The 27,962-nt window shown below is 57.0% G+C and overlaps 1 protein-coding gene across 2 annotated transcripts in view; it reads left to right on the forward strand.

Annotated features, from left to right (window-relative positions):
* Positions 1-23,737, forward strand: part of DPP6 (dipeptidyl peptidase like 6) — a 772,268-nt gene extending 748,531 nt beyond the window's left edge. For both annotated transcript variants that reach the window (XM_060021180.1, XM_060021181.1), the window contains exons 19-26: positions 2,758-2,827; positions 4,745-4,939; positions 13,233-13,287; positions 17,015-17,126; positions 18,791-18,849; positions 19,660-19,732; positions 19,827-19,900; positions 21,852-23,737. In XM_060021180.1, coding sequence (XP_059877163.1) covers positions 2,758-2,827; positions 4,745-4,939; positions 13,233-13,287; positions 17,015-17,126; positions 18,791-18,849; positions 19,660-19,732; positions 19,827-19,900; positions 21,852-21,998 — 785 coding nt within the window. In that variant the 3' untranslated portion in view covers positions 21,999-23,737. The remainder of the gene's footprint in view (positions 1-2,757; positions 2,828-4,744; positions 4,940-13,232; positions 13,288-17,014; positions 17,127-18,790; positions 18,850-19,659; positions 19,733-19,826; positions 19,901-21,851) is intronic.
* Positions 23,738-27,962: the final 4,225 nt, after the last annotated feature.

Here is a 27,962-nt window from a genome sequence, read left to right on the forward strand (position 1 = left end):
TCTGATGAGGGGCTGATGGAGGAAACAAGATGGAAGGGCCTGAGGCGGGAAAAGAGATAGACTTAGGAGAAGCATGAGCGGAGCCTGCAGTCATGCCCGGCGGGGACATCACTGCCCACAGGCCAGGGCCATCCCGACCGCCTCTCCGGGTCTGGGTTTCTCTCAACGTCCCTGAGACGCACGCAGGTCCCACAGGATGCACTCGGCTCTGGAACCGAGGGCAGTTCTGCATGTCCAGGGAGCACAGCCCCAGGTGGCTGGGTTCAAGCGCATCCAGTCCTGAGCGGGAGAGGAGCTGTCAGTCAGAAAGAGGGAGACAGAGGAACTGGGCCGTCCACAGATGCCCGTCATCAGGGCTTGGGGAACCACAGAACAGAAATGAGGGGCAGGAAGGATGCAAGTCCAGGCTGAAAGCGGGCTCAGGAGCCCTGCAGGAGGCGCGGCTCTGACACGATAAGGCAGAGCGGGGAGACCCGGGAACCCACCACAGGAGCCCGGGAGCTGTTTCACTGGGACAGAAACCGGCGACCCCTAGTCAGACAGGCCCGAAACCAGCTACCCACAGGCAGGAAGCAGAACCTCTGCTGCCCTGGGACGTGTGCACTGGAGACGCGGCTCCTGACCTGTTCATCTCAAGTCTCCGCCTCTTCCCTGCTGAGCTGTTTTCTGTAAAGAGAGCGACTCTGACCATACAGGGTGTCTTGTACAGACAGCCCCATCGCTGAGACTTCGTATTGCCAGGAAATGGGTCAAAGGAATGTCTGGGCTGCCCGTGGGGAAGGCATCAGTGACTGGTTCAAACTGCCATGCAGAACCTGGAGTCCAGTCACTCAGGGCAGATCCAAGTTCGTGAGAGCCCTCAAATTAACTGGACATTTATCTTCATGCTTTCCTTTTATAAGGAAGAACCAGAGGCAAGAAAACAAGAAAACAACTTCAGATTGATAGTGGATGGAGGGATGGAGGGATGCAGGGAAGGATGGATGCAGGGATGCAGGGAAGGATGGTTGGATGGATGGAGACAGGGATGCAGGGAAGGATGGATGGAAGGATAGGAGGGTGGATGAGTGAGCAAGCAACCTCCACAGGTCTGGCCCCCCCCCCTACCCTGGTCTTTATCTGCAGACCTCAGGCAGGCCCCGTAAGGTGCAGGGCCCGAGCAAAATGAAAACGTGGGGCTTATTGTGAGCTTCCAGTCCAGCCAGGGCTCTTGCACAGGCCTGCGTGACTGCACAGGTCACGCCCTGTAAGGCCAGTCAGCCTCTGCCAGTCAACCTCAGCTTGCTGCCCGCCCCCGTCCCCCATCAGCAAGTTTTCTCCCATCTGTCACTTCCTACCACAGCCTTGGAGGCCAGATCATATTCCTTCACAGGATCCTGTCTCAGCTTCTAGCCCAGGGCCCTCCTCCATCCACTCTGCACACAATGTTTCCCAAACCCCAGAGCACTAAGGGGTGCCTGCCATCCCCTCCTCCAAAAATGCAGAAAAGGGTCTTTAGAAACAAATAGCCAACTCCCGGCCCCCCTTGCACATGAGGTTTCTTTCCAGGGTGAGGTTTTCCTTGCGGGTAAACGGGGACGTAGATGCAGGGAGAGCAGGGACAGCTGTGTGCAGGGCCGGCATTTGCTCATCGCCCCTTGGGGTCCCAGGAAATCCGAATGATGTCACCCTACAGACTGTTTTTATTTTGTTATGCTTTGTTTTTCATTTAATGCTACCGGAGGCTAAGGCTTTCCTTAGAGAAGCATTCCAACTCCAGGAACACTCTCTGAATGTATTCAGCCGCTTGTGGCCAAAGCCTGCCCATGGGCTTATCAGTGGCAGGAAGCAGCCCAGACCATGTTTTATGTATATTTCAGTGATAAAGTCCAGGGTCCCTGGGCCATTGATCTAATTTGCAAGCCATTAACATTCAGCCCGAATCAGTAATGAGACCCTGGTCAGAGCAGGCGGCTAAGCCAGCCCCCAGCCTGGGGTGTATCTACAGTAACTGTACTGAAAAAGCCACTGATTCCAACTTAATCGCTCATCTGGGCTGTAGTTAATGTCAATAAACAATTTCTAACTTGCGCAGGAAGCTTTGTTTGGGGAAGAACAGAGAAAGCAGTGAGGGAAACGGCCCCCTCCCTCCCAGACTGGATCCTGGTTGCCAAGGACCAGATCCAAAGGACCTTGGCTGCAGGACCCACGGCTGCACCAGCTCCCTCCCGCTGGCTCCGCAGGCAGCCAGACCTGCCCAGTTCCATCCTGCAAACGGGGAGGCCCGCGCAGCCCCTGGCTTTGCATGGAGGCTCCCCACAGCTCTAGCCTCTCCCTCAGGGCCGCTGCCCCCTGCCTTACCCCACCCCGCCCTCAGTCTCCGCCTGTCCCCACTTAACTACTTGTTGGGGCAGTGCTGCCCGGCAGAGAGGTGCACCCTGCCCTGGGGGTTCGTCCCCCCCCCATCCCTGCCTGGAATTTTGCTGTCAGCAAGTGCTCACAGGGGTCCAGGCTTTTCTGCTTTTCAACACTTTCCTGTTGTCAAGATTGCAGTTAAGCTTCAGATGGAGAAACTAAGCTTAAAGAGGTTGGGTGCTTTCCCCAAGTCCAGAGTGAGCCGGAGTGCCCCTGTCTGTGGAGGACCGGGCTTAACCCTCCAGGGTGCCCGTCTCCCAGGCCCCCGGGAGCACACCCCAGGGCGGACACACCCAGCCAGCGCCCGTCCCGGCCCTCCCTTCCTGGCCCCTGACTGCTGCCCTGTGTTCTGTTTCTGCCTAGACTTGCCCGTTCAGATCCTCAAGCCAGCGACCTTCTCGGACACCACCCACTACCCCTTGCTCCTGGTGGTGTAAGTATCCCAGGATGAAACTCTTATGGAGATGGTAAGCGGGAGCCTGATGTCCACTGCAGACTGATCACTGGAAACAATTCAGCAGGCTGTCTCTGTAACAGCTGCTGACCCCAGACGTCAAAGGAAAGTGGGGCCCCAGTCGATTTCGGGGGATTTGCCACAGTGAGTGCAGGACTTGAGTCACATTCCGGGAGTCGTGCTTCGGTGGCCAGTCAGCGGCCCCAGGGACAGCAGGGAAGCTGATGGGGAACCCACCTTCACCGTGCAGGGCGGACGGGTGCACCCGAGGTCACCCCGGGCCCCGGGAGGCGGGCCCGGCAGGGTCTCGTTGGGGCCAGCAGCTCCTCCGGTGCCACCAGGCGGCCTTGAACACCAGGCGTTGGTCCTCAGGATGATTCCAGATCTGCCTTGTGCTGATTAGCAAGCTTCCGGGTCGGATGTCGAGAACGACTTCAGAGCTTTCTAAGCACCTCTGACGGTCGGTAGTGGGTCCTGGTTAGGGCTGCCGCTCGCTCGTGCGCGTGAGTGGCCACGGGACAGAGGAGACCCTGAGCCTCGGGGCCTCTGGGGATGCAGCCCCGTATTCATGTGGAAGGGTCCAGGGGAGAGCAGAGGCCTGCACTGGGGCTCCTTAGGGACCACAGTGAAATCACCCCCCCAGAGCCTGACTAACCCTGTGCTTCCTGCCTGGCGCCCGGCCTGGGGCCCAGCCCTCAGTGACAAAGGCTGCACTGTGAGGACGCCGGACCACGACCCACTGTGCTGCCCCCGCTTATTGCCCCTAACCCGCTGTCCTCACCGTCTGGACTTGGCCAGCGACCACACACACGCACACACACACACACACACGCACACCACGTGAATGTACCAAACACACACAACAGCACACACACTCTCACAGGTATACACACGTGCGCAACACACATACACAACACAGATACACACATCACACCACACATGCTCACATACACGCACAAACCACATACACACCAGTATACACAGCACACACACACACACCACACACCCGTACACACATACACACACCCCTTGCCTGCACTCCTGTCCCGGCAGAAGGCCAGGATGACAGTGGTGCAGTAGCTGTGGCCTCCTTGGAGGGGCGGCCAGCCTCAGAAGGGGCGTTGTGTCTGTCGCCGTTTCTGAGGGCCCTGGGCCTGGCGTCGGCCGTCCCTTCTGCTCACCCTGTGTCCCCTCCAGAAGGAAAGTCACTTAGAGCTTCCTCACCCCCATCAGCACTAGTGAACGCTCAGCAGCCGTGTCCCCAGCTGCAAGGCCCGTCGGCAGCTCTGGCCGAGTCCCGGCTGAGAACACGCGCCGTGGGTGACGAGCTCACACGGTCGTGCCCCCAGTCGGGAAACAGGGAAGCCACGCGAACAAGAGAACCCACACCCCACCCAGCTAAGTGATGGGCGATACTCTGAGGGGGCAGTGGACAGGCTGCCCCCGGAGACGCGGACAGGAAGGCCACCCAGGTCAGCCGCAGGCTCTGCTGCAGAGCGAACCAGACAGAGGGAATTCTTTCAAACCAGGAGCCACCAGAAGGAGCAACACATGATGGGGACCAAGGCGGCAGCCTGGGAAACTGCGCCCAGGAAGGGCAGGACGAGTCAGGCCGTGTGGGGAGACCAACCGAGGGGGGACGTGGAAGGACTTTCCAAAGTTCCTCTCTCCGAGAACATGCCCCTCGGTGACCTTGTGCTCAGGGTGGTCCTGGGAGCTCAGTTTCCCCATCGCCCTCCGGGTGTACAGAGTTGTGGAGCCGGGCGTCGTGGCCGGGGTCTCGGGCGCCCTCCGGGGAGGGCACTGCCAGCCCCTGGGGAAGCATCATCGGACCTGATGTCGGCTGGACCAGCCGCTGCTGCAAGCCACGTGCCAAGCCCTGGCCTGTCTTTCCAGGGATGGCGCCCCGGGGAGCCAGAGCGTGGCTGAGAAGTTTGAGGTGAGCTGGGAGACGGTGATGGTGAGTAGTCACGGGGCCGTGGTGGTCAAGTGCGACGGCCGTGGCAGCGGCTTCCAAGGGACCAAGCTGCTGCACGAGGTGAAGCGGAGGCTGGGCTCCCTGGAGGAGAAGGACCAGATGGAGGCTGTGAGGTGAGGGCCCCCGGAGGCACCACTGGAATGGGGGGAGAGGGGGCGGGGGGCGGCCGCAGCTCCTACCTGGGCTGCGCCGCGGTCCTCTCCAGACGCGTGTTTCTTGTCAACACACATTTCACCTGCGATTTGCTTGTACTTACAAAGTCTTTGGGCCATTCCACAGTGAATTCCTGTTAGTAATCTTCTCCCAAAGACTTGTATCCTCGTTATCACACAGCTCGGTGGCCTGTCCGTTTCGCTGATTGAAAGCGGGTGCGGAGACCATGACGTGGGCGTGCTGTGGTTGTAGACCTTGGCCACTGATCACGGGGGGAGAGCCGGGCTGGGGCCCTGAGAGAGAGAGGACGTGAGTGGGGCTGGAGCCACGCAGCGGGTCACTGCGTTCCTGAGGAAGGACCCCCTGCGCTTCCAGGCGGCAAGTCAGACCCCCGCTCAGCCCCGCTGACAGGCACGTTTTGTCCCTTGGTTTCTTCACATCCCTGTCACCGAGGCAGCAGGATGGATAGAGTGTCACCGAGAACAGAAAGGGGCTTAGTGCAGGGGAAGTTACTGATTGAATTTTATTGTTGCCCCGGAATAAGAGACATCAAGAACCTGTGCCCGACTAACTGGCCTGCAGGCGCATCTGTAGAAATAGAGTTTCCACAGTTTTACGGCACAGCGGACCGTAGGGCCAGACATGACTTTACCAGGGAGATGCAGCCAGACCCACGGACTCCGGTGCTCGGAGGGACAAGAAGAGCACGTCGCACACTTGTCGTCCTCATTGTGAAGCGGGGTGCGCGAGGTTGGATGCTGGGCATATGGAAAGGGCGGCATACAGCACCCAGATGAATAAGTGCTGACTGAAGGGCTGTGAGAAGGCTGGACGTTGCATCCCGTGTGTCATCGTGACTGTGTGCTCTGCAGGTTTAAAAGAGTTCACTTTACTGACTTTTCAGAACATTTTCGCTCTTGTTTTTAAAAAGATTGATGGCACGTGGTGTGTACTCAGTAAATAATTTCTAAGTGGGTGAAACCATGAGTGCGTGAACGAATGGCCCACTCTCCTCGAGGGAGTCGTGAGCTGGTGAAGAGAGGCGACACGATCAGACCAGCGCATGCTACAGGCAGAGAACAGGGGTAGGAGAGATGGCTGAGGACCCGAGTCTGGGAAGTCGCTCCCGTCAGGATGCTTTTGCCTGGAAGTTAACAACAGCACAGACACACGCGCACACACACACCCAACGTAAAACGTGCTTTAAAAACACGACAGTGTATTGGCGCTGGAAGTCCAGGGGGACGTCAGGCCTCAGCTTGGTTGCTCAGGGGCCCAGCAGTGCCACTGCAGGCCCGGCTCTCTCGTCTCTCCACTCAGCCAAGCACGTGGCCTTGTGCTGAACCTCTTCTCACGCTCACAGGACGGCTGCCAGAGCACCGCCAGCAGGTCGAGCCACTTCCAGAAACCTCCAGGAGGGAAGGGAGGAGCCTCCCTGGGGCACCCAACAAACCTCTCCTCCTGTCGCCCTGAACCCAGAAGCATCACCCTGGAGCAGGGGGGCAATACCCCTGAGACCCGGTGGGCTGGGGACCGGTCCACCGCCCCAGGCGGAGGAAGGAAGCGTGGTGACAACACAGCCGGGAAAGGAGGAGAGGCAGCAGCGGCACGTGGGCCACAGGGACCCCTCTGGAGAAGCACGCGGGCCCAGGTCAGGCTTGGGAGGCATGGGACAAGGCTGACCGCAGAGCCCCCTCCCTCGGAGCCCCCCTCTTTTTGTCCTTCCCCACCTGCTGCCCTGCTCTGACTCCTCCCAGGAAGCCTGGAGTCCTCGCGGGCCCCCCGAGGCCCTGGGGGAGGACGCGGCGTCCTTCAGACATCCTGCCAGCCTGGCTGGTGTGGCCGCCCCGCTCTGAGCAGGGGACGAGAGGGCACCGGCTGTTTCACACTCACGGTGCTTCTAGAAATAAGGGATTGATCGGCCATCTGTTCAAAAACAGGGCAGAACCTGTTCCAGGGCAACAGTAAGTAATGTCAGCTCTCAGGCCACTGAGGCTCCCAGGAACAGGAAGACGAACCATCGCAAGCCTTACAGCCGTCAGCAGCCACGCAGACCTTCTCCGGAAGCTGACGCCCAAGTGTCTCAGCCATGGAAAACTCTACGAAGCTTTGTTTAGGATCTGGGTCCGTATTTTCATTAGAAAGAAATAGCCCAGTCTGTTCAGTTTAAGAGACCTTGAGACCAGCTCCCCACCCTAGCTCCCCAAAGCTCCGCAGCCACGGGCAGTTGTCCCAACTTCGTCCATCACCTGGAGGAAGTCCTGGAGCAGGGGCTCTCCCCCGACCACAGCTGGAAGCATGTCCCTCCCAGGCGAGGGCCACGCGAACGGTGGTCTGGGAGCAGAGGAGCACAGACAGCCCTGCCTGGAGGGGCTTCTAGGAGGAGGTGGCTTTCTGCCAAGACCCCACCTCAAAGGGTAGTGGGGATTGCCCAGGGAGCGCGAGTGCTGTGAGCAACGGTCCCGGTAACGCAAAGGCGCATGAGGTCCAGGGCCCCCAGTAAGCCCAGTGTGGGCCGCGCTGGGGCCAGGGGATGCCTGGAGACGTGGGGTGGGCTGAGACCCTCCCACACCATCTTCCAGAGCCGGAGGTGACAAAGCCACCTTTATTTTTCAGAACCGTAATGCTGGTAGCGGTGTAGCAGGTTTTATGGGTCAGAGTCCTGGCAGGAAACATTCAAAGGGGGTGGTTTAAGGAGAGAGAAATAACATACGTGTCTTCAAAGGCATATGGCAGGGTTAGGAAGATCCAGGGGATCGATGTGGGGTACGCTGGGGCTGTCGGAGGCCCCGGGAGGGCAGGGGCAGCACCATGCTGTGGAAGAAGCATTTCTGCAGCAACGTCAGCAAGATCTGTAAGCGGACAGATACGGAGACGGGCGTGGAGCGGAGCGGTGAGCTCTGTGTCCCTCTCGACGCTCTGCTGCCCCCAGCAGAGGGCAGGACAAATGTGCTGACCACATTCCTCCCGCTGGCCCCTCCAAGTTGCCCCATCAAGTCTCTGGCTGTGAGGCTCCCTGACTCTGAAGGTGCTGAGAGCAGCTGTGTGGCCCGTGACACCTGCGTCAGCATGGGTCCCCGGGAAGCGGTGCCAACACACACTTAGATGTGCAGAAGGTGCGTTTCTGCAGGACGCGCGGCCCAGAGCGCAGCAGGGGCAGAGCCGTCAGACTGCAGGGGCTCTGACACGGGAAAGGACGGACACACAGAGCGGGCTTCCCGTGGCAGCTGGGCTTCAAGCATCTCTGCCAAGCTGAGGCGGGCCTCGGAGGACCCCTTGCCGGTCGCTGGCGGGGACAGCTTGAGACGGTGTGGACACGTGGAAGGTTGGAAGGTGCGAGCACTGCTTCTCCCAGGGTGTCAGCCCACCTCCCCCAGATGCGCTTCTGGAGGCTAGAGCCTCCCCCGTCCTCACTCGGGGCCTCTGCAGACCCTGCCGTGGAGCAGAGCTCAGCACCTGCTCCATGGAGAAGGACGCCGGGGCCTTGCTGCGCCTCAGAGCATCCCAGTGATAAAACACGTGCCTACGCCTGGGTCAAGCTGGTCCGCCTCAGGGCTCCACTGCTCTCCAGGAAACAGCCATCACACAGGAACTGCCCGCTGATGAGTGAAAAATAGCAAAAGATAATAAAAATATTTGATATTGGTAAAAAGTATTTTCCTTGGGAGACTCCTGAGTACTTTACAAATGAGGATCCTTACCAAGACCTGTGGTTTTTAGATCAGGAAGTGAATCGCCAGGTAATTAAATGGAGGGGTTGCCGGAGACCAGAGGCTGCCTGCGAATGTGGAAGTAGGGCTGAGAATAAAAATCCGATGTATTTTATGAATTGGAATGGCGCCTGAGACCCGGGCCCCGTGCCCTTTGAGGTTCACGTGGCTTTCTCCACGCTCCGTGGTCTCTGCAGACTGCTACACAATCCCAGCAGTCGTGGTCTGGACCTCAGGCCGTGGGGCAGAATCCTTATGGGGCCAGGTTGACCATTTCACCAGGTATTCCCAGACGCACGTCTGTGTATCAAGGATTTGGGTCCTTAGAAGAGAATTCAGAAACTTGGAGAAACGTATTCAATGGTTCCACGTGTGTGGGTATGCCTGCCGTGCTTTGAAAGTCAACCTAGGCCGTGTGTGTGTGTGTGTGTGTGTGTGTGTGTGTGTGTGCGCGCGTCTGCACACACCTCCAACTCCTAAGCCTGGCAGACGTGACTTGAAGTCTGCCAGGCTATCCTATGATACCTGCACAATGTTTTTAAAAAGCAAAAGTATTAAAGTGTTGTGTTAGTTTCCTAGGGCTGGAACGGCAAAATCAAGGTGTGGGCAGCGCCGCGCGCTCTCTACCACCGCAGGGCAGGGGCCCTTCCTCGCCCCCTCCAGCTCCCCGTGGTCGCTGGCAGTCCTTGGCTTGTAGCTGCGTCCCTCCAATCCTGCGTCTTCCACTGGCCGCGTCCTCCCTGGGTCTCTGTGTCTCTCCTCCTCTTACGAGGACACGAGTCACTCTAGCGTGACCTCATCTTAACTTACTAATTACATCTGCAGTGGACCCTATTGACAAATACTGTCCCATACTAAGGTTTGAGGGATTAGAAATTCAACATATTTTGCAGAATTCAACCCATAACAAAGGCTTAAATGACCCACACAAATTCCCTTGCCCTTCGCCCAACCCCCCACCAGCCCCGCTTCCCGGAGACACAAGCACCCTCAGGCGCATCATCCCCTTCCTCAAGTTCACCTCGTCTCTTCTGAGCACAGTTGTCCTCACGTCACGATTCCTCATCACGTGACTTCCTGTTGTCGCAGGTGAGGATTTAGCTGCTCTGTACCATCGTCTTCCCAGAACTGTTACATCAACTGCCTGGTTAGATCAGCAGTCTGAGGCGCAGGCTCACTACGTAAATGGTGCTGACCTCAGACCCTGGTGGTCTCTTCGTGCCCTTCTTCCCTTTACATCACTTCATTTTTCCTGAAGTGCTGCGTTGTCTTTCACTTGGGTAACTTTCTATGTATTGGTACCTGCTCATAATATTTCCAGTTGCTCCTGCATGCCACTCGGGCTCCCATGAGTATTCTTCCCAGATGCTCAAACATACTAGTAATCTATCAGTTCCAACGTTCTTTTCTTGAGCTGTAGTCCCCTTTCTTCTCGTCCATTTGGACCAGGTGTCTATAGGGTCACTTTTGAGGCCCTTTTCACCACTCTCCTGTGTTGGGTCCTTTGCACACACCCTGGGTCATAGGCCAAAGGGCAACAGATATATGTCTCCCTTTTTATTTACTTTTTCCTTCATATATCTAGAAAACATCTCAAAATGTCTTTATTCTATTCCCACATTTGAAATTACTGTTTATCTAGATATAAAACCTACAAACAAAATCATTTCTGTCTAGAAGGCCCTGGAATCGTCCACCACGTGTTGCTGGTGAGAAAAACGATGTCATTCTATTTGCTGATCCTTGCAGATGGTCTGCTTCTTTCTCCTTTTCAGAAGAAGGATGTCTTTAATCCTGGTATCCTGAAATTTCAGCCATTGGTGTGGGACTTTTCAATCTGGGGAATAATTGTTCTTCAGTCTTGGAAAGTTTTTACTATAATGTGTTGATAGTTTCTCTTTGCTCTGTTGTTTCTTTCTGGAACTTTTATTGTACTATTTTGGTGCTTCCAGTTTATTCTCATCATACCTTTTCTCTCCTATATTCCAGCCTTTCTGTTGAATGTTTATTTTCAGGCATGACACTTCAAAATCCCTAGCCTTCTCTCTTCATCCAAGAGCATACTCTTCTTGTCTAATTGGTTCAATATTTTTTGTCTGTCTAGATATATTAGGACGATTTTCTTCTGTTCATTGAATTACCTCTGTTCCCTCTGGTTCTGAGGTTTTTTGTTGTTGTTGTTTGGGTTTGGACTCTCTCATCTGGAAGATTCTTTTTTTTCTTTTTTTTTTTTTTGCCGTACGCGGGCCTCTCCCGTTGCGGAGCACAGGCTCCGGACGCGCAGGTTCAGCGGCCACAGCTCACGGGCCCAGCCACTCCGCGGCATGTGGGATCTTCCCAGACCGGGGCACGAACCCGCATCCCCTGCATCGGCAGGCGGACTCTCCACCACTGCGCCACCAGGGAAGCCCTCATCTGGAAGATTCTTTACATTTCTGATGAAACCTGGCTGCCTCTTCACTCATAAGAGAGGCACTAACCGGGGCGCCAGTTCTGTGTGCAGACTGTGAGCTGTTGGCGGGTGGGCTTTACCGAGGGTGGGGGAGGGCATCCAGCTCTTCATTGCAGAGACCCACACCCCTCGATATGGTGTGTATCCTCTGCAGGGGAGGTCAGCTTCTCCAGCCTGCGCATCACATTCCTGAGTACCTGCGTCTACGAGAGGCCGAGGGAGGCCCACGTAGGGTGCAGACTCGGAGTTGGCTGGCTTGTTGCAATCCTGCACCTCACCCCACACTGAGCCTGGTGTCCCAGTGTCTGGAGCCTCTTCTGTTTCTCCCCAGAAAGTTTCAGTGACCTGTCTGAAGGTCCCACAGCCCCTTAGTAGCTGAGCAGGAATTGGACACAAGATATCCTGACTCGGAGAGTGGAAGCTTCTGACAATAAGGCCTGTGAATTAGCCTTTGTCCCTAAGACTCGGCACTGAGGCTTACAGATGACACACGCTCAAGGGATGGATGGGGACGAGGGGTGGAGGGAGGAGGATGGGAAGGTAGTGGGGCCAGTTCTCTTGTTCTCACTAGTATTCTGAAATGGAATCAAACATCCATCCACAGGATGAACATGCATGAATCATCAATTTTCCACAAATACTCTGGGGAAACAATAGTAATACACAGTTGGCCCTCGTTATCCTTGGGGACTGGTTCCAGGACCCACGTGGGTACCACAGTCCTCGGCTCCCTAGGCCCCTTCTGTGGAATGGTGGAGCACATGTACACAACCGTCACACATCGTCCTGTGTACTTAGGATACACGCATCTCTCAATGCCTTACAATCCCCCTACGTGTAAATGCTGTGTGGACAGCTGTAAGGACCATGTAAATGCTGTGTAAATAGTTACCAAGGTGAGGCAAATTCAAGTTCTGCTTTTTGGAATTTTCTGGATTTTTTTTTCAATATTTTCAATACGCAGTTGGTTGGATCTGTGGGGGTGGAACCTGTGGATGCGGAGGGCTGACTGTAATAAAAGTACAAAAGTCACTTGAATTTGTATCATCATGAGGAGTCAGGACAATTGCTGCTCTGCGCTGGGCCCTCCCTCTCTCCCCTCCCACCCCCGGGAACGGGGTCCGTTTGCTTCCAACATCATAATGGAAGCGCTGCTCCAACCATGAAGGGCAGGCCGGGTCCCAGGACGTGGGTGTCCTTGGAGAGTTGGCTGGAGAAGGATAGGGCACTCTCAGGGCCCAGGACCCGGAGGTTTACAGTCCTCCAGGCTTAGAAGGGCGGTCAGAGGGCCTGGGGTGGCTCCAGAGAGCAGACGCAAGAAAATAATCAGCGGGCAATACCCAGGGGTGACCGGAAGCTGGGGGAAGGAGGCTCCGCGGTGGTGGCAGGTGGAGAGAGCAGCAGGAAGGCTCAGAAAGAAGCCAGTTACTGGCCAGCAGGTGGCAGGACTCCTGCTGCCGAGTGAGGGTCCAGAACCCAGAAAGATTCCAGCCACTCGGCGGGGGGAAACCAGGGACCACGGGGAGAGCAGTGAGATGCGGGCAGGGACAAGGCAGGACCGGGCAGCGCCAGCCTGGGCGCCGGGCTGGTGGCATCCAAGGCAGAGCTCTGGCAGGAGTGATTCTGCCACCAAACAGGTCCAAGACAGGGACCCCTCCCAGGAGTTGGGGACAGAGGACTCTGCAGGTGAAGGGGGACCCAGTGCCCTGACTCGAAGCCGACTCGCACCCGGAGAGCCTTTTCTTCCTGCTGATCCCGGAGGACCCTCCCAGAGCCTGGTGGCTGGGAGTCACGACGTGGTCCAAGTGAGGGAGACGGGGACCCAGGCGGGCCTGCGCGTCTCCAGAACATTCTCTGCTGCTGCGCGTTCCTGGTTCTCAGCCAGCTTTACACGCCCGGCCGCGCCACAGTGATGGCAGGGGCGCTTGGCGTAAAGCAAAAGCAATGACCGATGATACTAGAATTCTAGTATTTCCTTTGATTAAAGTAGGGGTTTTCATCCTTGAAATGGTTGGAGAACACGGCTCTAGACCGCAGGGTTGCACGACTCAGCCGTGGCGCGCGCTAACTCCCGCCTCCTTGACCTTGCAGGATGATGCTGAAGGAGCAGTACATTGACAAGACACGCGTGGCCGTGTTTGGGAAGGTGAGGTTGCTGGCCCCTGTTTGCACGCCCCCTGCTCAGGCCCTGACCTGCACCACCCCCAGGCCTGACCCTGATTCACTGGGAACATCTCTGCTCCAGCCGCCTGCGAGCCTTTTTTTTTTTTTTTTTTTTAACATCTTTATTGGAGTATAATTGCTTTACAATGGTGTGTTAGTCTCTGCTGTATAACAACGTGAATCAGCTATACGTATACATATGTCCCCATATCCCCTCCCTCTTGCATCTCCCTCCCACCCTCCCCCTCCCACCCCTCCAGGTGGTCACAAAGCACCGAGCTGATCTCCCTGTGCCATGCGGCTGCTTCCCACTAGCTATCTATTTTATGTTTGGTAGTGTATATGTGTCAATGCCACTCTCTCACTTCGTCCCAGCTTACCCTTCCCCCTCCCCATGTCCTCAAGTCCATTCTCTACATCTGCGTCTTTATTCCTGTCCTGCCCCTAGGTTCTTCAGAACCATTTTTTTTTAAAGATTCCATATATATGTGTTAGCATACGGTATTTGTCTTTCTCTTTCTGACTTACTTCACTCTGTATGACAGACTCTGGGTCCGTCCAGCTCACTACAGATAGCTCAAGATGTTCAGTGGTCCCAGCACAGAGAGTCCTCATCTGAGCAGCTCGTTTGTCAGTGCTCCTTTGCACACTCTCTGGAAGGAAAGCTAGAAGCCAGGTCCTTGTGGGAGTGCTCTGTGAGGCTCCTAGTTACTTTTCAGACAAGCCTGCCATGGCTCTAGGGGTGGTACCCCAGGAAAGAAGGGGAGGCAGGAGTCTTTATTTCTGTATGTCTTTCTGTGCAGTAGCCACATTAATTTAGCAGGTTCACTTACGTGGTAGGGAGGAGGTGGGGAGGTTCGTGCACTGAACTGTCAAACCAGAGAAGCTTCCACGGGGTGGCCCACGTCCGAGGGCCGTAGCCGGGGGTGGTGGGGTCGTGGCTTGGAGTTGGGTCCTATCGCTTGGCCCCCTCCCCCGTTGTTAGGCGGCCTGGACCCGCGGGCTCTTGGTCTCAAGGCAGGAGCACAGATAGACACAGACCCGTCTTCCCTCTGAGGGAACAGGTCCTGCAGAGGGGCCTCGCAGGGACCGCACGGCAGGTGGAGGTTTGAACAGGTAACCGGAGAGTTGCCTGTTACGTCATCACCTCTGAGCCCAGGGTTTTGAGGGAGCCGTGTGCATCTGAGACGAGGGCTCGCCCTGTGGAGGTCCCAGCACGCGTGCTATGTATCCCACACCTGCACGGGAGGTGCAGCAGCAACGGGAGGGCCCAGGGCACGGCTCAGAGCCTGGACGCCGAGTCCCAGGGCTCATTCTGTGCTGGTGGAGGCCACTCCCAGCCTGCGAAGCTCAGAGCCAGTTGGATCACTTACAGCATAACTTGGGGCGACAGCTCTTACCTCCCGTCCCCATGGGAAAGTTACTGACCCACAGACTGACCATGGCTCAGGGCAGGGCGCCCGGGCCCAGGTCAGCCTCTGTCCAGTCTCGGCTCTTCCCCAAACATGCCCTCTGCTCCTGGGAGCTTGGCCTCCCTCCTCTGGCTGCTTTCCACGTGGGCACCTGAGCATGGCCCCCACGCCTGGACCTTTCAAAGGTCACTGTGGACGCAGACGCAGGAGTCAGGGCGCCGTGAAGAGGCTTTCTGGACAAGTGGGAGATTCAGCTGCCTGGGCGTCGTGCACTGTGTGGACGGGGGCCCACACGTCCTTCAGGACGCAGCCCACGCCCCCGTCCCTGAGACAGGCCGAGGATGTGTGTGGTGCTGTTTGCTGGTCACCACCCTTATCCACTCTGCCTGATGGGTCCCCGCCTCTTTGAATGGCACCTCAGGTGCAGGGCTGTGGACTCTGTGATTGCGTCCCCTCCAAGGCAATAAGCCGTTGATTCCTTTAGCTGACGGGCATTCGGCAGGTTCAGGTTCACAGCACGCGTGAGAGAATTACCCCTGCTCCCCCCGGCATGCACGGGCTCCCCACTATCAAGCCCCACCGTTTGGTACCTTTGTTACGGTTGACAAACCTGCGCTGACACGTCGTCATCACCCAGAACCCAGAGTCTACATCAGGATCCCTCTTGAGGTGGTACCTTCTGTGGGTTTAGACAGATGTGTGATGGCATGTCTCCATCATCACGGGACCGCACAGAGCAGTCTCTCCGCCCTGAGGATCCTCTGAGCTCCACCTCTTCACCCCTCTCTCCCCTCCCCCAGCAGACACTCCTCTTTTTACCATCTCCACGGCTGTGCCTTTTCCAGAGTGTCACAGATTATTCAGAATCACACAGCGTGGAGCCTTCTCAGATGGCTTCTCACTTAGCATTTAAGGTTCCTCCAGATCTTCCCATAGCGTCATAGCTCTTCTCTTTCTAGCACCAGATAATCCGCTGCCTGGAAGCACCACAGTTCATCCGCTTGCCTATGAAGGGCATCTGGGTTGCTTCCAAGTTTCGACAATTACGAGCAAAGCTGCTCTGGTCATCCATGTGCAGGTTTTTGTGTGGATACAAGTTTTCAGCTTCTTAGAGTAAATACCAAGGAGTGCATATGGTGAGGGGATGTTTAGTTTTGTAAGAAACCAGCGAGCTGTCTCCATAGTGTTTGCGCCATGTTGCGTTCCCACCAGCAACGAATGAGAGAGTTCCTGTTGCTCTGCATCCTCACCAGCATTTGATGTTGTCAGTCAACACATTTTAAAAAACAAACTGCAGAATGACTGGTAAGGCTTGGAGATTCCATTGACCATGAATATTATTTGCCAGAAACCCAAAAGACTGTTATTGTCATTAAGACATTCCTGTTCTACTGAAGGAGCACTATTATAATGTAACAAACTTAAATATATTGATCAAGAACAGTTACTTCTACAGGGAGTTTGGCAAGGCATGGACATGACAGTCTCCATCAGGTATGTGGGTTCTACACACGCCACCCTCTCACCTCAGCACACGCACTCACACTCGCCCACACCTTTGACAGTCCTCTGCCACAGCCTGGTTCTCCGGGCCTTCACTCTCCTTGCCCACCTTTGCTCAGCAAAACATCACATCTGTGCCCCCTTCCCTTTGGGTCTTGCAGGAAACAGGTGCATCTGGACCAGCCAGCACCCACGGCAGATACGGTGTAATGCTTTGCGCTCTCTGGAAGGCTCACATTGAAATTGGGGTCTTTCATGTCAGCCCCAAATAAGGGCAGTACAGGAAATGAAGGACTGCCCCACATACACGACACGTGCGGACGTCTGTCCCGGGCAGACCCCTGAGCTGAGCATCCTGGCGACCAGTGCTGGAGCCCTTTGACATTGGCTCCTCATGGGCCCGCCCTCAGAATCACAGAAAGCGGGTCGGCTCTGCCTGTAGGCAAGGGAGAGGCAGCAGGGGGCGCTGCGTCAGAACGCTGGACAGCCGTCCCACACCGCACGCCACACTCCAGCCCCCAGTCACCCTCCACAGTCAGCGCCACGCTTCATCCTTGTGTCGCTCGAACACGAGGCCCAGGAGGGGGATACTTGCCTCACGTTATATTTAGCTGGAAAGGCGTTTGTTTTTATCTTTTTACCTCCCTTATAATTTTTCAACGTTAAATTTTTTTAGAAAAACGAACTAGGTGACAGTGGTTGCTTGAGCCACTGACCTCATTGTCTGAGGCTGTTTTCATGGGTGAGTTATTGACTTTGCTCCTGCCCTTCTCTCTGCCCTCTGCTTGTTCCCAGGATTACGGCGGGTACCTGAGCACTTACATCCTCCCAGCGAAGGGCGAGAATCAAGGCCCGGTTTTCACCTGTGGCTCTGCGCTCTCCCCGATAACAGACTTCAAGCTCTACGGTAGGGCCCCGACCGGAGGGGCGCTGGTCCCACCCAGCCCCCGCCCCCAGGCCTCCCTCCCTCAGCGCCCAGTCCGATAACCTGCAGGGTGGCGAGGCCCGCGGTGGAACCTCACAGACAGGGCCTGGGGGCGGGGGGAGAGGGGTTCACGCCACTTGCTCAGAAAGTGGTCAGCCCACCGCTGCCCCTCAGTCGCGTTCCTGACACACGAGACCAGGAGCCAGAACACACCCAGCGCCTGTGCTTGCAGTGATGGGAGTGGCGCGAGCAGAAAGGAAGGGGACTCCGGGCCGCCCTCGCCCCTCCTCTCTGACCCCGCAGTGCGGCGGGGGCCCTGCGCCGTGTCTCAGTCCGGCGCGGGGTGTCTGGGGGCTCTGGGGGCAGGTGAAGGTCTGGGGGAGCTGCTGCCCAGGGGCCTGGGTGGCTCTGCCCCGCCCTCCGCCCCGGCACCTGCCAGCTCCTTTCTGCGACCGGACTCCCAGTGTGGCGGGCAGACCCCGCCTGCAGCTGCACGGACATGGCTCTGTGGGCACTGCTGGGGGGGTCCTCCCTCTGGTCAGCCAGCCTCTTTTCTCTGAACGTGAAGGGCTTTGTGATGTCACCCTGATTTTAAATGTCGGCAAGGCCCTCTCTGTGGGCTCTGGGAGCTGGCATTCGGGCCAGGGCGGCAGGGAGTCTGGGCCGTCGGCCCCAGCTGCCGGCACCGAGCCAGGCTGATGGGGCATCCGGGGGCTCCTGGTCGCTGGTGTGCGGAGCCCTGCTGGGGGCCTGAGGTCCCTTCGGGGCAGAGGAACCAGCATCACTGCATGGCCGCACCCTCCCGCGCCCCAGCTCGGCGCCCGTGGACCGCGCGGAGCCGTCCAGGGACACCGCGCGTCTGCAGCTCAGCAGCTCTGGCCGCCGCGAGGCTCACGGCAGATGTGCTGGTTTTTGCAAGTGCTCAATGTGCATTCCGACGCAAGATCATACAGGAACCCCCCTAATTCCAAACTCTAATCACTTAAAATTACTGTCCCATGGGAATCCGTGTAACATTCTCTGTTTTTCAAATTCAGTGAGACTTTCTCGGGGTTTTTAATCAAGCTATTTGAAATCTGCCTGAGTTGAGTGCACACGAATGCGCCCAACCCCGCGCCTTGATGTGTCACTGTGCCTGGGACAGCGGAGAGCCCACGTGGTCTCCTGGACTGAACTAAGGGGTCCCTGCACCTGTAGAAGGAGCTCGGTGCCCTGCACTCCCGGACTTCCTGACGGGGTGGCCTGGGTCCTCACGAGACCCTGGACCTGAGCCAGGGGGCAGGCAGAGCGGAGGCAGCCGACACTTTCTGAAAATAAGGGAACCTGATGGAAGTTGGCTCTTCGTATCTGTTCCCCCTTCTGGGCGTTGAAATGAAGTGGGGGCGGGGTGTGAATCCTGTTTATTTCGGAATCAGATCAGTTCGGTTTCCCTCGTGCTGCAATCCCACCACCACCACTAGCAGGTCTAAATGTCACTGTGGCGCTGGCTGAGTAACCCCGCAAAGACCCACGAGGTTTAGTGCTTCTTCAGAAGCAGATGTTCCCCGGGAAGATGGAAGGGAGTCCAGCCCCGTCCCCAGGGCGGCCCCCGGAGCCCAAAGGAGCCCCGAGGCCAAGGGCTAACGCTCTCCTCTGCTTGTGTGCAGCGTCTGCATTTTCCGAGAGGTACTTGGGCCTCCACGGACTTGACAACAGAGCGTATGAGGTGTGTTTGGGTTAGGGTTAGGGTTAGGGTTTGGGGCAGAGCCACCACTTGGCAAAAACGAGGAACCCTGCGATGATGCTTCTCCGAACTGCTCCCTCCTTCCCTCCCCCCCCAGGCCCCGCCCCCTCTTAACTCCCGCAGGCCTGTGTTCCCTTCCTCCCTCCCTCCCGTGTCAAAGCCCATTCACCCGGGTGCCGTGATCTCTCCGAGATCGGTCTGGTTGCCCATTCTGGAACCGGCGGGACAAGGCGGGAGGTGGGGAAGGGCTTAGGGTGGAGGAGTCTGTCGCAGGGCCGTAGGCTCGGGTGTGGATGGCCGCTGGCCCGCTGCCCCCACGGCTGCTTCTGCTCCCGGGAGAAGCAGCCCCTGGTGGGGGAGCAGGAAGCCTCCCGGACACCGCCTCCTGGTCTTGACCGCTCAGGCGGCTGAGTGTGGGCATCGCGCATGCATCTCACTGGCACCGAGGAGGCCAGAGAGCTGCTGCGGGCCAGGCTGCGGCTTCAGAGCTGCAACCCGGGCACGGACAGCGGGACGCTCTGGCCAGGGCAGCGCCTCCCAGCGGCATCAGTTGAATGAAGGCCCCAGGCCACCTTCAGGGGGAGGAGACCCTTTCTCCCTGCTTCCTAGATCTTCTCCTGTCCCCTTCCTCTTTAAAAGGGGTTGGGGCTGGGAAAGCCCAGGCCCCCGAGAGCTTTCGCAGGGCTTCCAGTGTGCCCAGCACACTGCGTGGCCCTCACCCTCCGGGTCAAGGTTCCTGGGCTCATGCCCTACTCCCCACGGCGGGCGCTGACCCCTGTCGCCCATGTGCAGATGGCCAAGGTGGCGCGCCGGGTGTCTGCGCTGGAAGGGCAGCGGCTTCTCCTCGTCCACGCGACCGCCGACGGTGAGCCCCCGACACTGACCACGGCGCTCGGCGAGAGCATCGCCCTGCGTGGGGTTACGGGTTTTGACACTTTCCTCTTTTCTTCTTTAAACAGAAAAAATCCATTTCCAGCACACCGCAGAACTCATCACGCAGCTCATTAAGGGAAAGGCTAATTACAGCTTACAGGTACCGTGCTGCACGCCTGCCCTGCCTTACACCACACATGCCTTTCCACGGACGAGGAGCTGAGTGGTGCCCGGCCACGCATGACTGCAAACACTCCTCCGTCACGGCCATCGGAGATGCTCGGGGACACATCAGATCAGACAGATGGGCAGTGCTTGCTTTTTCTGCCGATTGATGGCGGCTCGGTTCAGCACTCAGGCTGTGTTTAAGCCCCTTTAGGCTCCACCAGCGCCCCCCGCCCCCGCTCCCTCCCCGGGGGATGAGCAAAGGCGGGGCAGCAGCCACACCCCATGCTCACTGAAGAGGGGGCTGCTGTCCCACTGATGAGCGCAGCCTTGGCCTCACTAGCCTCCCCCCGGAAAGCACACATCTGCTAAATACTGGCTGGATGTTCCAGAACCTTCTGTGGTGCCGCAGTAGTTAAAGAGCTCTGTCCTTCCCAAGAACCCGACTCACAGCCTTGACCTCACTGGCATCAAGTGCTGACCCACCGGCTCTAGTGTAGGTGCTTTCCAGCGATGCACGGTGCTGCTTCTGGAAACTTCTTCCATCTCCTTCCCGCCCTCTGGTTCACTTGGTGAGACAGGTATGACCCCGGTGGTCTTCTCGGGTCCAGGATAAACGGGAGACTTCCTCAACCAGGGCCCCAGGCAGCGCTGCCTGCCTCTGTCTCCCAGCCCTGGCTTTGCTGCGTGGCTGTCTCGTACAGGGCCAGTGTGCGCTGGCCGGTAGGGGGAGCGCTTTCCGCAGAGAGGGAGGCCGGCTTGCGTGCTGATGAACGCGGAGGGAGGGAGGGGCTTAGTTCACGTGACACTGGAGTTCCTTCTGAGAATGCTCAGGTCACAGTACGACGCTAAGTACGTCGTATGCACGCGATGCAGCCGCGGTAGGTCCGATGGCAGAGCTCTGCCTGCCGGTGTGGACCACTCCCCACAAACAGGCGAAGCGAAGTCAGCAAGGTGCTGGGCGATACCCACCCCAGGTCCCACTGGACACTGTGCAGGCGCGGCGAGTGTCTGAGATATTCGATAAGCTTGTAAAGGTGACAACTCCAGGTGAGGGCTCCAGGCAACCAGGACCCGGGTAGGAGGAGACATACTTCCTGCTCTGTAACCCTTTGTACTATTTGATGTTTAAGGTACATATAATAGCTCAATGACCACCTTCATAAATACGAAAATAAAGGTGAGTGTCATCATCTGAAGACATAAGAGGAAGACAGGGTTCAAAATGCAGGAAGCAGCCTGGTATCATGGAAAGAACATGGGCTTTGGGGCCAATTAGACTTGGCTTTGAATCCCAGCTGGGACCGGGCCCTTCGTGTGGAAGTGGTGCAGTGCCCCTGGGTACTCAGTGTCATTACATTTGGGGATGGAATGATTAGCTGCCGTCTTTTCAGCCCTGCCTGTGTCCCAGGCCTTGTTCTAAGCATTTCAGAGGTATTCCATCGTTCAATTCTCACATAGCTCAGTGAGCTAGATTTTATGATGAGGTCATCTGCATTCGACGGCCGGGGTCCAGGAAAGCTCCCTGTGCACGGCGCACGGTGAGTCAAACGCAGGTGCCCGTGGGAGCGAAGGTTTCCCCACACTCACCAAGGTTATAGAGGCAGCACGGAATGCTTCCCCTTTCTTTGGGAGTCCTGATGCCTGGAGGCCTGGGCCGCTTGCTGCCTCGGTGGTCCCCGAGCCTGGATCCCTGTTGCAAATTCAAACAAGCGGAGCGAGCGAGGCGTTCAGAGTCTGTTAAACGATGTGTTTTCTGATTCCGTCCCTGATTTGCTGAGGGGACCCTCCACCTGGCAAAGCCGCGAGGAGAAGCAGCCCTGAGATGCCCTCCAGGCTGAGCTTCCGGCTGCGCGGAGCCCGGGCCGTGGGGCTCGGAATCTCAGCGGCGCCCCAGCCCACGCGGAGGGCGGCCACGGGGGTAACTCCTCACGCCTCTCTTGCAGATATACCCGGACGAGAGCCACTACTTCAGCAGCGCCCCCCTGCGGCAGCACCTGTACCGAGCCCTCATCGGCTTCTTCGTGGAGTGCTTCAGGGTCCAGGACAAACTCCCGACAGTAGCAGCGAGAGAGGACGAGGAGGAAGACTGACCGAGCCGGCCCGGAGCGCGCCCGGCGCCTGCTGGACCAGTGGACACCGACTGGGGAGCCCCGCCTCGCTCTCCCTCAGGGGCCTGGGCGGGGGCAGGAAGCGCCACCTTCCCAGCATGTGTGTTTCTGGTCCTGAGGGCAGTTTTGCCCCAGAAACAAGCGCCTCCCCGGGTGGAGATGCATCGTCGCTCACAAGGGCTTCCACGGAGCCTGGAGCCGTCGCCACCCTGAGTGACGGGTACCTCCCCGCGACCCCTCCCCGAGGAACAAAGCGAAGGATGGATGGCCGTGCAGAAGGTGGCCCTGGAATTCGAGCTCACGAGCGGTAGCGTTGCGACCCGGCCTCCGCCCGGGTACCGCTTCCACTCCAGGGCATCATACCCCGTCTGAAGTCACCGCGCCATGGACCAACTAGAGCACAATTGTTTTCCCAGTACTTGTCCATAGATTGGCTCGCGCCTTTCTGTAATTAGGAGATTCTGCATTTTAAGGGGCTGTACGAAGTGTTACTGTAGCTACGCTAATGGTTAACCTTATGGAATTAATTCGTATTTTTCTATGGTTTTTACCTGACACTGTCTCTGGTCATGGGGTTGCTTTGCTGTGCTTTTTCTTTCTTTTTTTTTTTTTTTTTGCTTTGTTTTGCTTTGTTTCGTTCAGTCAGTATGTAGGCTTTGCACTTGTTTGGATAAAGAAACAGATCAGAAGTAACTGCTCTCTCCTCAATGTCATCATTAGACTTTGTGGAGACATTTCAGAACACTGAGCGGGAACAAAACATCCAATACTCTTCACTAAAAGAAGTCATAAAGGAAACCTGTCTCCCACCAAAGCTGCATTAGGGTCTGGCTTAGAGTTGCCTTGTGCATCTCCCTGCGCCCTTAGGCCCATCCTTTTCCTCCCTGATAAGCCGGCAAGTCTTTTCAGGTGACGTTTGGTTAAAAAACATGAACAAAGTGTTGACTCCACCTCCAGGTCTGTCACGTGTGCTGGGTGACAGGAACCCTGGAGGCAAGTGAGGCCCGCACCGGTGTCACCCCGACCCTGGGGTGGCTCTGTCCCTCCGTGCCGCACGCAAGCAGTGTCGTCGATGTCCCTAGCCTTGTAAGACATCCTCTGAGCAGGTGCACAGCCAGCATCCCGTGTATGTTTCACCTTGTTGTATATAAAGACGGGAATGCGGTCATGGCGTCGCGCCGCGTCCCCTGCCCTCCGCCCGGTTTTCGTCGTGTTCTGCCTGCATGCCACAGCCTGGCTGAGCTGCTCTCTACAAGTGCTTGTTGGAAATACATTGACGACCGTCATCGCCTCTGGAGCTTGTTGACAGCCTGAGTGTCAGTTCGGATTTCTCCAGCTCCCGGTCCCCCTGGGAAGGGGGACTCCCTGACATTCTTGTCAGCGGAGAAGATACGTCCATGTCACTTTTGGTGTTTGGGGGTTTGGGTTTCATCTGCACGAGCTTTGAATGTCAGTTGTACTTAGTTCGATTGGAAGATCTCCGTCACAGGATTGTTTTTCAGGGGATGCATCGCCGTTTGGGAAAAGGATGAATGTGCCGACCAGCAGGACCGCTTGAGCGCTACATGGCCATGCTTTTGCTATTTCAATGGGCTCGACCGACCGCAGAGCCAACTCAGTCTGAAAAGGGAAGCCAGCTCTGGCCACAAGATCTGGCAGGAGGGAGTGAGGATGTGGCATGGTAGTGTTTGTTCATCCACGGAATAAAACATTATTTTACCACTTGGATAGCTCTTTTCTTGCTTATCCTCCACCATCTCACCTTGGAATGTGTACAGATGTTCAAGAAGCCTTTCAAGTACTCATTGATGCGTCCTCAGGGGCCTGTGTGCAGCACGTGAAACCTGCATCTGTGGTAGCAGTGGCCTGATGGTAGGAAGAATAGGACCAGTCAGATATATCAAAGTCCCAAATCAACCAGAAAAGAGAATTCGAGTTTCGTCTTAAAAGTTTCAGGGTGAAGCCATAGAGGTATTCCCTAACTCTCCCCAGCCTCTCCCCACTCGCCCAGGAAGGAGGCCACCTCCTCCCCGCCGCTTCTGCCAGGACCGGCCCTGAAAGCAGACACTGGCCTTGATCACTGGGACCGCCCCACTTCCACGCAGTGGGAAGCCGGCCTGGGAGAGCCCGGAGCCTGCACCTGCCCTGTGTGTGTGAGGTGAAGTGTGTGACACATGTGACCGTGGTTGCTTGTTTCCATTTTTAATTAGTTTTAAAATGTTTTAATAAGACCATGAAGCTGTGGAACTTCAGAGCCCAGTACAGGGAGCGCAGCCCTAACCCGGGGGCATCCCTCTTCCTCGGCATCTCCTGGGACACAGCTGCCTCGTTCACAGGGGAGGGTGGCGTGTGTACCCCTGGCCTGAACACACGCTGCCCCTCCCTCTCTTGCCTGACCTGTCAGTCCCAGAAAAATGATTTCGTGAAGAATTAGTTGCCTTCCCGAAGCCCCTGTTAAAAACCTCAGTGTCACAAGAGAGGCTGGAAGGATATTTCAGAGATACATCCTTCTGTCAGCATGTGGCTGTGAGCTCTCGGGACAATCACAAGAGGAAGGAACAGGAAGCCTGTTAGCGCGTGGTACACACACTTAGGATATCCAGACCGTGTATACGAGTAGAACTCTGCCCCGCGACCTGCGGCAACCATTCCCGGGCGGCCAGGACTCGACCAGCATTTGAGTTTCCTAATGTCTGCCCCCACTTCCAACTTGGGACCAACTGGGGAAAACCTAACACATCCCCTAGGCAGTAAGAGCCCTGCCCCAGCCCGCAGGGCACCCCGAGGCCCCTCTCCCACCGAGAATCTGTCCCGCTCCCCTGTCTGCCCTCAGTCTCCGTGGAGCACACGTGAGGGTGGTCAGCCCCCACACTCCAGCCAGCTCTGGGGAAGCAGATTGTGCTTGCTCTGATTTGGGTGTGCATCAGTCAGCTAGGGCTGCATAACAAAGCACCGCAGACTGGGCAGCTTAAACAACAGGAATTTATTTCTCACAGTCTGGAGGCTGGAAGTTGAAGCTCAAGGTGCCAGTGAATTAGGTTCCCAGTGAGAACCCTCTTCCTGGTTCATAGATGGCCACCCTCTGGCTGTGTCCTCACCCAGCAGAAAGGGGAGAGCTCTGGTCTTTCCTTGTCTTATAAGGACACTAATTCCATCACGGGGGCCTCATCCTCACAGCCTCATCTAACCCTAATCACCTCCCAAAAGCCCATCTCCAAGAACCATCGTATCAGGAGTTAGAGCTTCAACATATGAATGGGGGTGGGAGGGAGACACACGTTCAGTCTGTAACACGTGGTTCTCATCTTCACGCAGGCACTCTAGAGAGAAAATAGAGCTGCCGAGGAGCAGGTGGGGACCCTGGGGGCAAGTGGGAGGGAGAGGACCCAGCCTCGGGGACACTGCTTCATGGGTGGGGCTTCTCAGGAGGTCTGGACAGGCAGGTCTCAGGGCGCTGGCCCTGAGAGGCCTGGGCTCCCTTCTGCAAACCACAAACTCCAAAAAGCCGTTCACCATCTGAACCTCATCACTCACACTACACAGATAGGGGATTAGAAGCCCTGAGAAGGCAAGGGAGTTGCCCAAAATCACACAGCAAGGCAGCTACAGCCCTACGTTGCTTTCCCCTCTCATTGTTTTCTTTCATGATAAGCGAAGCGCAGGCCTCCCTCCTGGGTCTAGCACGTTCCTCTGGGCACCAGCGCTGGGCCCCAAGCGCAGCCCCCGGCCAACACAGAACCAGGCTTGCTGGAAAGGGTGTCAAGGTCTAGATTCCGAGCAAATGACAAATCCGTGGATGCTTCCAATTCCTGTTCAGTTCAAGCCTCTTTTGTAGGAAACCTCATTGGACCAGCCCACCAGGCATCCTCTGAAGCGGTATAAGCTGTGTCTTTAATGTTTCCCAGATGGGATCTGAGGCCACTACAAATCAGGGAGTAACATTTGGAAACAGAACAGCCTGAACCGGCCACACCCTCTAGATCGAAGACCCTCAACTCTGACGCACATCAGAATCCACTGGGCACTTTGTGAAGTAGAGCCCTGAGCCCCAGGATGATGACGTACGTGTGTACACACGCAAACACACACGTGTCTGGGAAGCACCGCACCGAACGATATCGCCCCAGAGAACCTAAACAGGAGTCCCCAGGGCTGCCGCGTGGCAGCTCCCACGACATCCTCCAGAGGCCTGTCTGTCTTCTCCTTCCCACTCTCTGGTCCCTGAAGGTCAAGCAGACTCCCGGGTCCCAGGTGGGCGCTCCATGCTGGGGGCGGCAGAGAAGGAGGGACACGCCTGGGCCCCCAGAGCATGGCTGCACCCCAGCCCTGGGCCCCGCCTGCTCATCTTGGGCTTCTCCACTTCCTGCAGCTCCCACATCACCCTGAGGTCTGGTCACGCTGGCCAACCCCCCAGAAGCATCGGTGTGGGGCCTGGACTCCACTACCACCAGCCTCACACCCCTGAGAACAGAATGGGGAGCGAGGTGTGAAATCCCTTCTCGGGCCACTTAGAAGTGGTGAGATTCCTGGCCAGGGACCCTTAACATTGGCTAATGTGCTAAGTCAAGGGGCGGGGCTTCTAGGGCCGGAGGATGCCGTCAGAGGGAGGAGTTACGGGCGTTGAACAAAACCACACTCTCCGTCGTGGCCCTATGTCTTCAGTGGCACCGGGGATCTTCCTGAAATAGAGCCCGACCCCTGCCCACCCGATGACAAGCCCCTGGAGGCAGGGAAAGCGTTGATTTCTTCTGCATCCTGTCCTCCCCTCCCCTCACAGGGCCAGCGCTGGGCTGTGAGCGGCAGAAGGGGACAGGCGGAGCTGGCAGGACATGGCTTGGGGAGTTGCCCCCGGAGGCGGGACCACCACTTGCTCGCAAGCCTTGGGAATCCCACCCCGCAGGCGGACCCTCTGCTGTGCTGGGGGAGGGGGAGAGCACTTTGAGGGGCTGGAGCTTCTCTGGAACCTTACTGAGCTCACTAACTGGCAGCAGGCTGTCCGGGGAGCCCTGTGCGAGTCAAAGGTCATGAACGGTGGGTGGGGCCTCCCTGCTCCGGGGTAACAGCCTCTCAGCAACGCTCGGGCTCATGCGAAACTCTTCAGGCTTCATCAGTCTCACAGCACGCAGCTGTGGGCACTTCAGCCAAACCCGGCAAATGTGTCTTCAGTTATTCAATCACTAGGACCTAATCAATGGCTTGAAAGTTCCGTTTGTATAAAGTGTCAGTTACCGAAGAGTTCCAGTGCTGAGCTCCTCTGTCTGGAAGAGTAAGATTCTCTCTTTCCTCTCTCTCCCGCTTTTACTCTCTCCCCAGAGCTGTCCTGCTGAATCCACAGCTCAGTGGGGCCCAGCCCGGTGGGAATAGGAGAGCGGGGGCGGGGCGGGGTGGGGCGGGCACAGGAGGGGGCCCGGCGGACGGCGCGCAGGGGTGGCAGCAGCCCTCGTGGGCTGCCTTTCTGGATCGGGGTGAGCATGGCTCCACCGTGTGCTCTGGCTGCGGGACCCTGTGCTCTGCCGGTCTTCCTGAACTTTCGTTGCATTATTTGTAAAAAAGAATGGCAGGGGTACTAGTTGCCTGGGGCTGCTGTTAACACAGTGCGGCAAACCGTGCAGCTTAAACAACAGACACGTGTGCTCTCCCGATTCTAGAGGCCAAAGTCTGTATAGAAGCGTCGGCGGGGCCGGGCTCCTGAAGGCTGCAGGGAGGGATCTGAAAGCCTCCTCCAGCGTCTGGTGGTCCCTTGGTTGGGGCAGCAGAACTCTGACCTTCAAACGGCATCGTCCCCGTGTGCCTGCCTGTCTCTGTCCACCTTTCCCCTTTCCATGAGGACAACCCTCCCACTGGATTAGGACCCACCCTAACGAGCTCAACTTCACTTGCTCATCTGTGGTGATGAAGAAAAGACCTCCAAATTAGGTCCCATTCGGAGGCACTGGCGGTAAGTTA

The sequence above is a fragment of the Delphinus delphis genome, chromosome 9 (genome assembly GCF_949987515.2).
Source record: "Delphinus delphis chromosome 9, mDelDel1.2, whole genome shotgun sequence".
Taxonomy (NCBI): Eukaryota; Metazoa; Chordata; class Mammalia; order Artiodactyla; family Delphinidae; genus Delphinus; species Delphinus delphis.